The sequence below is a fragment of the Myotis yumanensis genome, unplaced genomic scaffold (genome assembly GCF_028538775.1).
Source record: "Myotis yumanensis isolate MYYU_CA2020_CCGP unplaced genomic scaffold, mMyoYum1.0.hap1 SCAF_10, whole genome shotgun sequence".
Lineage (NCBI taxonomy): Eukaryota > Metazoa > Chordata > Mammalia > Chiroptera > Vespertilionidae > Myotis > Myotis yumanensis.
Window position 1 is genome coordinate 81,027,262 of NW_027223761.1, and position 15,398 is coordinate 81,042,659.

The 15,398-nt window shown below is 48.1% G+C and overlaps 1 protein-coding gene across 2 annotated transcripts; it reads right to left on the reverse strand.

Moving 5' to 3' along the window:
* Positions 1-3,254: 3,254 nt before the first annotated feature.
* On the reverse strand, positions 3,255-12,166 carry ZPR1 (ZPR1 zinc finger). 2 transcript variants are annotated; one of them, XM_070426098.1, is made up of 15 exons: positions 11,978-12,166; positions 11,703-11,864; positions 11,584-11,616; positions 11,291-11,381; positions 10,882-10,952; positions 10,175-10,261; positions 9,904-10,026; positions 9,529-9,576; positions 9,281-9,347; positions 8,842-8,912; positions 7,703-7,792; positions 7,153-7,263; positions 6,418-6,504; positions 4,538-4,603; positions 3,255-3,853 (listed from the first exon to the last, which is right to left on the reverse strand). In XM_070426098.1, exons 1-15 carry the CDS (start codon positions 12,134-12,136, stop codon positions 3,722-3,724), a joined length of 1,398 nt encoding a protein of 465 aa, XP_070282199.1. In that variant the 5' UTR covers positions 12,137-12,166; the 3' UTR covers positions 3,255-3,721. The 2 variants fall into 2 exon arrangements, with proteins under 2 accessions (XP_070282199.1, XP_070282200.1); XM_070426099.1 differs by lacking the exon at positions 11,584-11,616.
* Positions 12,167-15,398: the final 3,232 nt, after the last annotated feature.

The following is a 15,398-nucleotide window of genomic DNA, read 5'->3' on the forward strand; positions in this document are numbered from 1 at the left end:
CCTTGGAAGCAGAAACTAGCAAAGTGGGATGCAAGATGTAACCCAATGTTTCTGAAATAAATTATTTTCTTTTTATTTCTTAAGTTAAATTTCTGTCACTGTTTTAAAGTATAGTAGTCAAGAAGGTATTGTTACACTTTACAAATACACATATCTTGGGATACATGTTCAAATATAGGTTTGGAGATCACTGCACTGAAGCCTGAGCTTCTAACCACTTGGCTATACTGAGGGTCACAGCACAGGCCCAGAAAGGAAGGCAGGCTTGTGGGAAGGGAACACTGGACCAACATAGGGCTTCACTAGCTGGAGGGCCCAACGGTACCCATATGCAACCCTGCCTTGGCTGCTCATCCCTTTGGTGTACCTCAAACTGAACTCCACAGCCCTGTGGTCAGCAGACAATTTGGAAACGCTCCTATTTCTACTCCAGCGCACATTAGCAGTGTAGTCCTCTCAGCTCCATCAGCCCATTTCTATCTTCAGTTATACCACTTTGCACAAGTTACCTAACCTCTCTGAGGCTGTTTCTTCATCTTTAAAATGGGGATTTTATTTATAGCTTTTCCCCAGAAAGGGTTTAAAGCAGAAACAGACACACCTTAAAATTTTTGTAATATGAGAAAATACATCTAAAAGCACTTCACGTCCTGGCCCGTGTGGATAAGTGGCTAGAACATCGGCCGGTGCACTGAAAGGTCACAGGTTCAATTCCTACTCAAGGGCAGATACCTGGGTTGCAGATTCAATCCCTGGCCCTGGTCGGGCACATGCAGGAGGCAACCAATCAATGTGTCTTTTTCACATCGATCTCTCTCCCTGCATCCCTTCCCCTCTCTAAAAAGTCAATGGAAAAAATATCCTTGTGTGAGGATTAACAAAAAACAGATAAAAGCACTTCACAATTACTAACTCACTAATCCTCACAAAAACCCTACAAAGTGGCTGCTTTTATTACCCCCATTTAACAGACCAGGACACTGAGGCATTAGAGGTGCCGGCACTAAAGGGCTTCCTCAATCCTGAGCAAACACACACAGCCAGCACCGGCCCTTCTCCTCAGCTGAAAACACTTCCATTCTCCTATACAGAGACGTGGGCAAACATTTTTAAACATAAGAATAAAGCCAAGTGTCTTAAACACACTGCCTTAAATTTAAAGAGGAATCATCCCCTGCAGTGTGCTAGAACTGAGATGCCAGATGTACAAAGGACACATACTAACGTTACAATGGGTCTTACTGATCCCATTAATACTCTCCACTAGCAAAGTCAATTGCCCTTCATATTTATTCCATGTTCACATCATGACAGATGTACACTCCATACCTGTGTTCACAGCTCTATTGGCTAAATATGGCTATATTTAATATGCTTGAAATATGAAGTAGAAGTGCCCTCACAAACGAACTCTACCTTCCCCGTCTATCATGGTTGTGAACCTGAATCTACATGTTCTTGGGCTGGCGGTTTGACTGTTCTCCTCTGGCCTTTGAGCAGGACCCTTCCCATACCTGTTACCCATGCTACTTCCAGTCACCTAACAAGGCTCAATACAGGATGGGAAATTTGCAAGCATCTGCGGAGAATTATCATTTAACAGATTAACCACATGCCATATGCCAGAGCTGGGGGGTAGGACACTCACCCCCATCAGGCTGCTTAGTGAGACTGGATGGAGCAGAGTGTGAAACTGAAGGCTTCCAGGCCTTGGCCATCAGAGCAAGTGGTACCTCAGCTGGGTTATCTGTCTGGTACCTTCTCAGTCAGTCTTTCCTGGTTCAGAAACTCAGGTTATCATTCCCAATAACTGGATGGAATCTGTGAGATTGCCTAACACCAAACTCACAAGACAGTGATAAACCAAATGCCACTTTCTCCCCTTCACAATGGGAAATGAACCTGACATCAGGGCCCATCTTTCAAGCATAACCATCCCATAGGGAAAGTCATTCAAGAGACCAAATGATCAAACAGACGGCCTGGGGAACACAGATCCCCAAGTCAGTTGGACATACATCTATGGGCAATCTAATAGGGTAGAGCACTTGCTTAGAAGCCTATTCAAAGTGCTGTAGCTTTATAGTTTGAGTCATTGCTAACTTTAGTCTTGAAATTCTTAAAACACCTTACTCTTGCTCACAGAAATGTGAACTACATGTATGGGAGTCAGTCCCACATAGAAGTAGTTAAGGTGCCAAAGCATTCACTATGGAGAGATGTCTGAAAACTGAACCTCTGTAAACAAATACATTTAAGAGGGAGGAGGCAGAGATTCCACACAAGGAATGTCCAAAGTACAGGGGAAAGCAGGGATGCAGCATCACGAGAGAAGAGACAGGTTGAGAAGAGAAATGGTCCACTGTCCAATGTGACAGAAATGGAAAATGAGAACATTTTCCCAAGTGGAAAATCCCGCTTGTGATCTTTGAGAATAGTGCAGTAGAGCAGCGAGAGTAGAGTGGCACTACCAAGGCAATTCTTCCTAGCTACGTTTGCAGCACAAAATGCTAGGGGTTGCCATAGTATTTCAATCCACAGGTCTTTCTTGAACAACTACCTTGCAGCCAGCACGGCAGGAGTCATCAGTGGTTAATGCAGACACAGAGCACTCGCTGGGGAGTCCAGGGCCTGGGCCACGGAGTGCCAAGTCACACAACTGGAAGCAGCCCTCCCTCTCTGGTTGAACCTGTTTCTCCATTTGTAAGAGCGGGACTAGAGGCTCCCAAACACCTCCAACTGGTCAACGTCTTCCAATCTCAGAGCTTTTGCATTTGCAGTTTCCTCTGCCTGGAAATCTCCTCTCCCAGCTATTCACATGGCTTATTCTCTTACCTCCATCTCAGCTTTGCCTGAATGTGGAATTTCTACCTTATTAAGACCTTCCCTGACTACTCTATTTAAAATAACTACCCCACCTTCTCTGACACTATCCATACCCCTTCTTTGCTTTTACATCCCTCCATAACACTAATCACCACTTGACCTACTGTTTTACTTATCGGTTTATTATCAATCCACCCCCACCCCCAATGTCCATTTTCCCCACTAGACTTCAAGCTTCGTGAAAGCAGCACTTTGTTTTGTTCACTGTTCAGTGTGTGCCTGGCACAAAGTAAGCACTCACACATCTGTGAAGGAAGAACGAAATGCCAGCTCCAATCTCCAAATTACAGTGGCCACACTGGAGAAAATTTTCTTCAGGAGGTGGAGTCTACCAGCATATCAATTAAGGACAGTGAATTCCGGGCCAGTGCAGTTTGACAGCCATCATTTTAATGAGAACTTCTTCACCTGTGCTGGACTCCCTCCCTCGGAAGATTCCCTTCGTGTGGAGAGTCAGTATTTTGTACGCCCAAAACCAACACCTAAACTCCAGCTGCAGCTGTCTTCCACCTTCTTCAGTTTCAGAGTTCCAGCTCTAGAGGACAGCACGGTGTGGACAGAGGGCGAAGACTTGTGGGAAAAAGTGATAGTGACATTCCTCATAGTTCGCTTCCAGGTCTCTTCCCAAGCTGACTCACAACCTCCAAAATAAGGTCAAATACCCAACAGGGGTGCACTTGCACCACACACAGTTTACAAAGTGTGCCAGGATCTTTGATTCAGACCAGATGCCCTCCCCACAGGAGCAGTTGAGGAGGCCACTCCCCGCTTTTCCAATAGTAATAAGTAAGCCTGTGGTCTGAGCAGTACAGGTTGGCTGGGAAACGGTCCACTGCTACCGTGGGGCCAGGCCTGTCTCATAGCCCTCCGTCTTCATGTCATTGAGCCCTAGCTCCTCATTTTGGTCAAACGTGCGCTTATAACGTTCCACCTTCATCTCTGGATCCTCTTCAGGTGCATACACATTCTGGAAGGCCAAGGACAGATCATCAGTGCCAATACCATCCTGCTATCCTCCCTCCCCAGGCTGCTTCCAATGCCCACTTTCTGCAGAACTCTTGAGTTTTTTACTCTAAGCACCACCAATTCCCCATGACTAGGCTCAACTAGTGGGAAGCAACAGAGGCCACATGGGCCAGGAGTAGAATTAGGGAACAGTCCACCTAAAATACTTTCTACCTGCACCTTCTTATAAAGAGTGTAATAATAGTCTTAATCATGCAAGGACCTTAGAACAGTTTTGCCTGACCCATAATAACTGCTCATTAAATATTAATGTTATTGTCAATCACCAGAATATCTCCCCAGTCAGTTTAACGCCTTTCAGTTTTCCTATATTGGACAAGGGACCATTTCTCCTCACTCCACAATCAGACTTGCAGAATGAAAACATTATCACTGGACTTAGAGCTGGGGACAACTAGACTTTAGGAGGAAGGAGCCTAGAAGTATCCTTTTTTCACTCTTGACACACACTTACAACCACTCCCACATTCCCCCCTTTCTCCCTTATGTTCTAAGTTCTGCTAAGAGGTTCCTTGATAAAGAGCAGATCATTTAGAACCAAGTCTCAGTTTCTGGAGAAATGATACATGTTCAAGGAAAGTCAGAAAACATATCTCCATGAAATATAAGGGAAGGTCTACTGTACCTGCAAGTAGCTGTTTCCTGCTGGATCATTCATAATAAAGTGGGCCTTCATTTTACCCTCCATGATCTAAAGAGGAGAGAATACAGTATGTAAATTTTACAAAGCATGGAGAAGCTAAGTCTACCAGATGAGAATCAAGCCAATTTACACTGCAGTATGCCCAAGTTTCATGAACTGGTGAAATGAGGTACTTCTAAAAGTAGAATGGAGAAGATCTAAAGTAAGAATTGTTTACACTCAGCCGGTGTGGCTCAGTGGTTGAGTGTCGACCCACGAACCAGGAGATCAGGTTTGGATTCCCATTTAGGACACATGCCGGGGTAGGGGACATGCAGGAGGCAGCCGATCAATGATTCTCATCATTGATGTTTCTATCCTTCTCTCCCTCTCTCCCTTCCTCTGAAATCGATTTAAAAAAAGGTATTAAAAATAATAATAAATAAAATAAGAACTGTTTGATATTATTTAAGAAACAATTTTACACCCCCAATTTCATCTCCCACTCCAAACAGGCCAACTTCTATCCCAGAAGACTGAAGGACTGCCCTTCCTCTACCCCAGCACAAGACTGAAGGATTCAGTGACGATACCACAACACACTATGGACTGGGGCCATGGCCTAGTTGAGGGTAGAGGGGAGGGAATTAAGACAGGAGATTAAATGAATGTACCGTTATTGGAAACAGACATACCCCAGCCCTCTTCCCAGAACACCTGAGACCAGGAAATGGAGCACCCCCGACAGGAACCTGACCAGCCTAAGAAGAAAGACCTAACTACTCTGGCTTTGGTGCTACCTCAACAAGGCCAAACTAAATCCCTTACAATGAGCCCAATGTCAGCAAATCACCGCCACTCGGGTTTTTTAGTTTTCTTTTAAATAGACAACCAATGATTACCAGACATCAAAGCCCCTAATATTGAAAGACAGACATTTGCATGGAAAAAAAAAAAAAAAGAACAACTTAGAGGAAATGGAAACAATGCAAGGAAAATAAAGTGCCAAAAAAAAGCCCAACATTAATATTCTCAAGAAGAAAAAAATGCTACATCCTTACACTATTTTCTAAAAAGGCAGAGGAAGAGTATTCAAAGACCAAAAAAAGCTCTTGGAAAATAAAAATGTTAGTGAAAATGAAAACCTCAACTAAAAGATTGGAAAATAAAGTTGAGGTAATCTCCTCAAGTAGAGAAAACACAAAGAAACTGAAGACTGGACAAAGGATAAGTACTTTACAGAAGACCAGAAAGTCAGTCTAATATTCCAAAACACAGGGTTTCAGAAGGAACAGAAAGGAAGCAATTCTCAAAAGGATCACTTTAAAAAGCTTCCTATAACTGAGCCACATGAGTTTCCAGATTCAAAGGACCTACCAAGTGCTTAGCACAGTGGCTGCAAACTGACCCCACACCAAAGCATATCCTGGAACTTCCCATCACAGGGACAAAGCAGTACAAGAACAGGTCACATACAAAAGATCAGAAATCAAAATGCCTGAAGACTTCGAAATAGCCAAACTGGAACGTGGAAGACATTAGTGCAATGTCTTTCAGATTCTGATGAAAAATTATTTCCATCCTGGAATTCTATTCCCAGCCATTCATCGATGTAGGGTGACTGAATCCTTGAATAACGAAATTTCCAGACATGTAAGGTCCCAGAAATCTCCCTTCCCATACACTTTCTCAAGAAACTAGTGGAGAAGATCCTCCAACAATATAAGGGAGGAAACTGAGAAAGAGGATGACATGGGACATGGAAACCAGGAGAATCCCCAACACGCTGGTTAAATGTTTAAAAGGGAGCAAGAAAGGGTAGGCAGCCTCTCGTTCACTGGAGCCCCAGGACCACAAGTACTGACCAGCCAGAGTCCTCTCACCTGGTCCAACTTCTGGCTAAACTCCTGCAGCTTGTCCACCTGGCCAGGATTGGAACTGTCACCCAGTGTGAAAGGGTTCTTGGTCACCTGCAACAAACGTCATCCACACTGCTGTACGCTGGCTCTGTATTATAGGTTTGACCATAAGCCTGGTCGGGGTGGAAGTTAAACCAACTTCTGGTACAACTCCTACAGCTTGTCCAGTCGGGGAAGCATGGTCTTCATTTATCCCATAACCATCTTTCTGATTATTCCTAAGAGCTTATGGATTAATCTGCCAAGGCGGCAACTGGCCGTGTGAAACAAACTATAAACATGTTCTTACAATATGAGTGAGCCCTAGTCCTAATTTAACAAGAAATGCAAAGTATAATTTACGAAGACAAAATGCCTAACGACTGAGAATTAAATTAAATGATTCATCAGGAGGACAAATATATGGGCTAAGTCGACAATGCATATATATGTTGGGGAGTTTTAGATGCTGAAAGGACCTTCACCCCTCATTTTACAGTGAAATAAAAACCACACATGTCTCAGAGTTAAGGCCTAGCTAAGAATTTCCAATCAGAATTTCCCATAAACTTATCTTAACAATCCAAAATAAATTTAAGTCTCTTAAATCAGCTTTAAGGCAAAAAAAAAACCCCATTATCAGCTCCCAAAACTAGGACATGTGAGGTCCCCTAGCCCCTCCCCACAGCAGCACTGCTGAAGTAGCCATGCACTACTCACCAGGTCCCGGATGTCTTTCAGCAGCCCCTCCAGTGTGGTGAACTTGCCTCCAAAGATAGCCATTCCCAACTCAAATTCCAGTTCTGGGATTTCCACACTGCACGTCTCAGACTGTGAGATGAGAGGTCAGCATAAGCTCTAAATCAGGAGCCAGTAGAGAAAGCTAACCAGAGTCCTCCTGCCACATTAATACCGCCTGTGACAGTTTGGGGACAAAGTCAACCGTCCCCGTTTTCTGACTTTCTAGTTAAAGCTGGACTCACTCCTATGCTATGTACCACAGGAATGGAACCAAACTAATAAAGGGACACTGAGTCATGGCTCCAAGCTGCCAGGTATCCTGTCATCAGAGGCCAGAGACAAGAGCCTCACAGACACTGCCAGCAAACAGCTGTCCACTCATCAGAAAGAGCTTGTGGGTCGCCTTCTGAGCCTCCAATCACAGAAGTAAGGAGGCACCACACAGCCAAAAGACATCATTTAAAAAGACAATTTCCCCGAGAGACAAGTCACGTGAGGAAGACGGTCACTTTCCCACACAAGCTGTTACCTTGAGCAGGTCTCTGGTCATATCTGAGGGGTCTGTGATACGGAGTGTGATCCTGGTGCCCAAGGGCTCTACTGCTCCTCCAGATTTCACCTGCAGACAACAGTAGTCAGCAACAGCAAGAAGGCCCCGAGCCGAGCCTCGTGCCCAGCAGACCTCACAGGGTCGGCTTGGACCACCAATCAGGCCCGCTAAAGGCTACCAAGCACAGAGCCTTCTAAATGAATAGTAGCAGCGGTCACCCAAATAAAAACACCGAGTGCGCCAGGAGGAAAGTGCTCAGCACCTGCCAAAACGCGCCCCAAGGTGACAGGAAACTCTAATTTATCTTTAAAAAAATGATTATTGGGATTTGAAAGGGACATTCAATTGCATCCAACATGTGAATCCCCTTTATAATATTCTGGCTTAAGAATTTAACAGCTTATGCTTGAATAGACTCAGGGAAAGGGAACTTACAGCCCTCCAAGGCAGCCCATTCTATTTTTATGAACTTCGAAAATGTTATTGAGTCAAAATCTGGCTCCTGTTCCTTAAAACCAAACTTGAAAATGTCTTAAACGAGCGTGCTTATGGGAGGCAGCTGATCATTGTTTCTCTCACATCAATGTTTCGCTCTCTCCCTCTTCCTCTTCCTTCCTTCCTTCCTCTAAAATCAATGGAAACATGTCCTTGGATGAGGACAGAGAGGAAGGGAGGTCTTAAACAAGTTATGATTAGGCAGATAGAAGATAAACAAGTTATGATTATCTCTAACTTTTCTCCTCTAAGCCAATTCCCAGTTCCTTCAATGGCCCCTCACCCTACACCAGGGGTGGGCAAACTTTTTGACTCGAGGGCCACAATGGGTTCTTAAACTGGACAGGAGGGCCGGAACAAAAGCATGGATGGAGTGTTTGTGTGAACTAATATAAATTCAAAGTAAACATCATTACATAAAAGGGTACGGTCTTTTTTTTTTTTTTAGTTTTATTCATTTCAAACGGGCCGGATCCGGCGCCGTAGTTTGCCCATGGCTGCCCTACACTAAGCCTAAGAGAAAGACCCATCCCCCACTCCCCTCATCCCAAAGCAGATTTAAGAAGGGTGAAGGTTAGAGAGGTCACCCTCAAGTTAGTCTTCCCAACCAATGGAGCCCTCACCTCATTGGTCCGATGACCGCAGTACTCGCAGCTGGTAGCCATGATGATAACCTCCTTAAAGTGGGGGATTTCTGTAGCTGGAGTTAAGGGAACCTGCTTCCAGGATAGCAAGACCATCCTCTGAGAAGAACAAACCCAAACCCTGGTCCCAGGACTACAGGAAACAGATCCCAAGAAGCAGTCCTAGCCCTCCAGAAGAGGGCAAGGTCACAACCCACGGTGCCTCCTGTTCACAAATGTTGGCCCAGGCCACTCGCAGGAGCCAAGACTACAGCCCAATTCTCTCTGTAAACCCAGAAGCCAAGGTGTGGCCTCATCACAGGCAACATCCTCATCACTCAGAATGAAACGTGTTTTCCATGAAGGCAGTGGTCTCCAGCCTGAAGATATACTTCACACCCAAGTCAGAGGAGCAACTCAACTGCCTGACGAAAGATACGAACTAGCTTCATGTTGGTCTGAGCTGGAGCATTGCATTCTGGGCAGTTTGTATTGAACTGCAGCACCTGGAACACAACATGGGGATGCGGGGGTGAGCCCTCCCCGGCAGGTGAGCCCTGTCAGGCTAAAGCATTCAGTTGGTATGCGGTGGTCGCCTGTGTTGGTGGAGAGGAAGAGAGCCACTGAACAGCATCAGTCTCAGCTCACAACTCTGCTCCTTCCTCCACAGTAGCCAATGGGACTCACTTCGTTTCTGAGATCTTCCTCTTGCGGCTTCTCTTCTGGCGCCTCTGCCTAAAGTAGCAGAGATGCAAATCACATGTTGCACATGTATCTCAGCCTCCCGACCCCTTGCCTTGGAGCGCGGGAAAATGCTGTGGCTTGCTTTTGTCAGCTGCCACCTCATGAGTTTAACAGAGAAGCTAGAAAGCAAAGCCCCAATCAAGGGAAGAACAGAGCTTAAGGAAAGACCAAAGCTATTGTCGTCCTTTATTGTAAAGTGCACGCTAAGCCCTGACACGAGCTTGATGGGAAGCACAAACATGCTGATATAGGTACACAGGGCAGCAGCAACAAAGTAAGTTTCCACCAACTCCTCTCTGGCTTCTTCAGCTCGCTTACCTGGAGCCCCAGCATCTCCTCCTGCTGCGGAGTCCGGTTATAATGTGTGATCACCAGGGCGTCATCTTTCTGGGGAGCGTGCGGGTTTTCCACGAAGCTGTTCCCTGAGGGGTCATCAATGATCTAACAGACGGGTAAAGATTAATTATAAGCCATGTAAAATCCTCCACCTACCATCAGCCCACTCAGGCACCACAGTGGAAAAATCCCAGACAGTCTTAACGGTTTCTCCTCTCTTAAATTGAGGCACCTAGACACCCTCAATACTCACCAGGGTGAAAGGAGAGGCCACCTGCTTCAGCTCTTTCAGTTTGACAATGAATTCATCCAGTCTTTCAGCGACAGCTTCTTCATTTGCCTGACAGGAACCGAGAGTAAAAGTATCAGCCCTGGTCATAGACCTTTATGCCCTCACTTCCTGTCGTGCCCGAGTCACTTCCATCAGGAAATCATCACCTTAGCGTGAGTGGGAACAGAGAGACTCAGACTTCACAAGAAGATGTAGCACATAATTTGAAGTTTATGGGTGGTGCCAGATGAGCCTCATTTTCTCACTCATTCAACCCTTTAAACCAGGCATTCGTGCCAGGTTAAATATGAGTCCCCTCATGGGGCTCCCCAGCTAGTTAGGAAGACAGATGACTAATACGTAATTATATCACTTCTGTCATAATAAACAGACAGTGGAACACTCAGAAAGCATAGCTAAACCCAAGGGAGGACAGGCTCTTCAGTGGTAATGATACATAGTCTGTTGGCGGCGACAGGCCTGAATATACACTGGCAAAGGCGAAGTGGAAAGAACAGTAGATGTTCTGTATGCAACATCTCGGCAGCTATGGCATCGCCATATACTTCCCCTAAAAGTCCTCCCGACGTTCTGTCAGACAGTTCACCTAGTGGAAAGCTGAACACTCTATTCAGATGCATGTAAGTAATTCTTCCTTGAGCTGCTGCAATCAGAATACCCCAGCTCACCCTTCGAGTGGGCTGGTCCTGCTCCAGGCCAGAGATGGCTCGGCTGATCAGTCCTTCAACAGTGGTCAAAGCTGGGAATAAGAACAAAGGACAGGGGAGTCTGGGCTCTGCTCTCAAGTGCCTGTGTGACCCCGGGCAATTCATGTGACCTCCTTAGGCCTTGAATTCATCTGTAAAATGAGGCTAGCAACAAAGTTCCATTCAGCTCTAACAACAGTGATGACAAAACCCTGTAAGTAAACACCATCTCAAACTGCTTTAGCTAAGTGTTCTGCTGAAGGTCAGTCAATGAAGACCCCAACGATTACCAAACCCACACACAGCCACTAGACCTGGCCGGGGTTTTACAAGAAAGTGAGTAAGGGTCCAGCTACGCATAAGCAGCCCAAATACCTGACCTTGAACTTACCTCCCTTCTGGCTGAAGGCAGGAATTTCAAAATCTAACTCTGGAATCCTTGTGGTGGCCGAGTCCGTCTTCACCACTTCCCGGTTCATGTCCTGGTCAGAGAGAAGCAGGTGCAGGCCAGAGAGGTCAGAGGTCAGAGGCCAGCAGTGCCCCCCCCCAGGGAAGGCCAGGCTGCCCTCCATCAGACCCCGGCTGCCCACGTGGAGCGAGTTCCCCGCCTAAGTCCTGCTCACGTGGCGCCTTCTCAACAATGTACAAAGCCCCTGCACACGCCCCACCTGGTCGGCCTCCCACCTGGTCAGCCTCGGCACCGCGCCCTCTTCGTTTCTAAGGAGACAGGGAGGCGTGGACACGCAGAGGAATCACTCCGCCCGGGCCCGCCGCCCGCCCCGCGCCCCGCGCCAGGCTCTCACCTCGGCCGCCCGGACCGTCAGCGTGTAGCGCACGCCCTGGTCCTGGATCCTGCCCGCCGACTGGACCTCCGTGTTGTTCCAGCCGCAGTGCTCGCAGGAGAAGGAGCTGACGATCACCTCTCTGAAGAAGGGGATCGTGGTGAGCAGCAGGCGCGTCACGCCCTGGGGAAGCAGAAAGCCAAGGAGAGAACCAGTGAACCCAGCTCCCCACCTGGCGACCCCGAGGGGCCTCACCCCGGGTGCCCCCGCGGCCCTCCCGCCCGCCCGCGCCTCACGTCGCGGTAGCAGTTCATGCACAGCGACTCGATCTCCGTGGGCTGCTGGCCCTCGTCCTCGGCGCTGAAGGGCCGGAACACGCGCGCCGGGGCCGGGGCGGGCGAGGGCGCGGCCGCAGCCCCCGGGGGCCCCGGCTCCACCGTCCCGCCGGCCGACATCGCACCACGCGCAGCGTCGCCCGCGGCTTCCGGCTCCTGGCCTCCCGTGGCCCCGCCCCTTCCGGCGGCACTTCCCTCCGCGGCCGCCCCGCCCTTTCGTAGGGAGGTGGCCCACTCTGGGCCCCACCCCCCTTTTTTTTTTAGATTTTTCAATTGATTTTTTTTTTTTTAGTTTCTATCCAAATCCAGTAATTATTTTTTAATCCAATAATTATGAACACTTTTGCCATATTTGTCACTTTACACACACAATTATTTTAACAGTAAGTTGCGCCCTAGCTGGTTTGGCTCACTGCATAGAGGATTGGCCTGCTGACTTAGGGTCCCGGTTCTATTCTGGCCAAGGGCATATGCCTGGGTTCCGGGCTCGTTCCCCAGTAGGGGGCATGCAGGAGGCAGCCAATCAATGATACTTTCTCATCATTGATGTTTCTATCTCTCTCTCTCCCTTTCTCTCTAAAATCAATAAAAAAAAATTTTTTTAAAGAGTAAGTTGCAGCACTAGCTGGTTTGACTCAGTGGATACCAGCATTGGTCTGCAGACTTAGGGTCCTGGTTCGATTCCAGTCAAGGGCACATGCACAGGTTGTGGGCTCGATCCCCAGTGTGGGGCCTGCAGGAAGCAGCTGATCCATGATTCTATCTCATCATTGACGTTTCTCTCTCTCTCTCTCCCTCTCTAAAATCAATACAAATATATTTTTAAAAAACAGCAAGGTGCAGACAATAATATCTATACCTTTGAATACTTCAGAATATATTCCCAACACACATGCTGGGAGAAGAATCTTTTCTTACATATCCAAACTATGATTACCAAATACAGGATATTTAACATTGATACAGTACTATTATCTAATACTAGAGGCCTGGTGCATGAAAATCATGCACTGGGGGGTAGGGGGGGGTGTCCCTCAGCCCAGCTTGCACCCTCTCCAATCTGGGATCCCTTGGGGATGTACAATTGCCAGTTTAGGCCCGATCCCTTTGGCAGTCAGACATCCCTCTCACAATCCAGGACTGCTGGCTCCCAACCGCTCGCCTGGCTGACTGCCTGCCTGATTTCCCCTAACCGCTTCTGCCTGCCTGCCTGATCACCCGCTAACCACCCCCCTGCCAGCCCAATAGATGCCTAACTGCTCCCCTGCCAGCCCGATTGCCCCCAACTACCCTCCCCTGCCGGCCTGGTCGCCCCCAACTGCCCTCCCTCCCCTGCAGGCCCGGTCGCCCCCAACTGCCCTCCCCTGCAGGCCATCTTGTGATGACATGGGGTCACCATCTTGTGACCACATGGGGCGGCCATCTTGTGCGAGGGTGTGATGGTCAATTTGCATATTACCACTTTATTATATAGGGCTAGAGGCCCGGTGCATGAATTTGTGCACAGGTCCAGTCCTTCTGCCTGGCTAGAGATCGGGGCCAATTGGGCCCTATCAGGGAAGGCGGGCAGGGGAAGGGACCACGGGAGGTTGGCTATGGGAGTGCACTGACCACCAGGGGGCAGCTCCTGCATTGGTCGTCTGCCCCCTGGTGGTCAGTGCACGTCATAGCTACCGGCCAGTCATCTGGTCGTCTGATCATAAGGGTTGCTTAGACTTTTATATATATATAGATACAGTCTGTATTCAAATTCCACATCTTGTCCCTCTGATGTTCTCCATGGCAACTCTTTCTCCAATCCAGGATCTGATTCAGGACCAGGCATTGCCCCTAGTTCTCAGGTCTCTGGTTTCCTTCAACCTGGAAGTCCCTCAGTCTGTCTTTGTGTCTTATGACATTGGCATTTTTGAAGAGTACAGGTAATTTGGGTTTATCTGATTTTTTTTTTTTAGTTTTTTATTATTTATTTATTTATTTTAAATAATTCTTTATTGTTGAAAAGTATTACATATGTCACCTTTTTCCCCCCTTAAATCCCTTACAGCCAACCCCCGCCCACCCCCACCCCAGGCCTTCACAAGAAGGGAGAGGGAAGAGAAACATCAATGTGAGGATGTGAGAGTGAACACTGATGAGCTGCCTCCTGCACACCCACCAGGGATCCAGCCAGCAAAGGCAGCCTTTCAGTTCACCGGCCTACGCCCAAGCAGCTGAGCCACCCTGACCAGGCAACTCTGGGCCCTTAGAGAGCAGTACGGGGCTTCCCTGTTGCCAGGATTATATGATCCAAATTTCCATAGCCGGATTCAGGCTTTGCCTCTACCTCAGTTCAGGTGTCACTTCACCAGGACGTCCTCCCAGAGCCAGGGCAGTGTTCGCTCCTTCACAGTGTCTCCATCGCACAGGGTTCTAACTATTGGCCACAGTGTTTGACCACAAGAACCAGGCCTCTTGCTGACATCCTGGGCTTCCTTCGATCCACTGTTGGACCAGGTGATGCTACGGCTCTAGTCCCTCAGTCCCTCTCTCCCTTTCTGTTTTTCTCACTCCCTATTTCTGTCCTCATACACACCTGCCCAAATTCCAGCCTCAAATACACAACCCTCAGTTTTAGTTCCACCCCTTCATCCCTACCACATCTGCTCCCTCTGACTACCCCTCCCAGTTTCCTAACAACAAAAACACCTTTTATTTGGAGGGAGGGGGGTAAACTTTCCTTTCCAGCACCTCCTCTCCCTGGGTACCGCTCTCAGCTCTGTTGCTAAATCCAGATGTCTGGGTAGAGATCTAGGCTGCGGCATGATGCAGCCAGCTTCATGTGGGGTCTGTGTTAGGAGGAGTGTGGAGGTACAGGGCCAACTGAGCTGGACTGAAAGGGCGCTGGAAGGGGTGTGCTTACCCTGCCCACTACCCCCCACTTCACCTACCCCCAGCTTCAGGGTTCTCAGAGGACCTATGAGGAGCTTCATTGCCTCCAAGTGAATCTATATGTGGGGACTGGGGGGGTTTAAGAGTTTGGGGTTCCCAAGAAGAGGGCCAGTGTCATAAAAAGGGGCCATTCAAAATCTGGAACAGCAGGAACAAAAGGTAGAGGCCATCTCAGGAGCCTGCAGGTGAGGCACACTGTCCTGTGCCAAGCCGGCCCATGAACGATGCAGGCTCAGAGGAAGGTCGCTAGCCCACGCCCACCCCCAGGCCAACACAGCTCTCCCCTAAAGCAGAGCACAGCCATGCCCAGGCCCCTCTGGCAGACTCGCACTGAAAGGGGGTCCCTGAGAAAGTACAGCAGGGGCCTGGAGTGGCCGATGGTGTGATTTGGGGATAGTGGTGAGGGCACTGCTTTCAGACATGGTCCGAATGAGAGTCACACCAGGCAGACCAG

Excerpts from the sequence above, each read along its gene's own strand:
- ZPR1 (XM_070426098.1), bottom strand. The coding sequence starts at position 12,136 with ATGTCGGCCGGCGGGACGGTGGAGCCGGGGCCCCCGGGGGCTGCGGCC. Across the intron at positions 11,382-11,583 it reads GCGGTGCCGAGGCTGACCAG|GACATGAACCGGGAAGTGGT; the intron begins GTGGGAGGCCGA and ends CTCTCTGACCAG. Across the intron at positions 9,348-9,528 it reads AGGAAGATCTCAGAAACGAA|GTGCTGCAGTTCAATACAAA; the intron begins GTGAGTCCCATT and ends GTTGTGTTCCAG.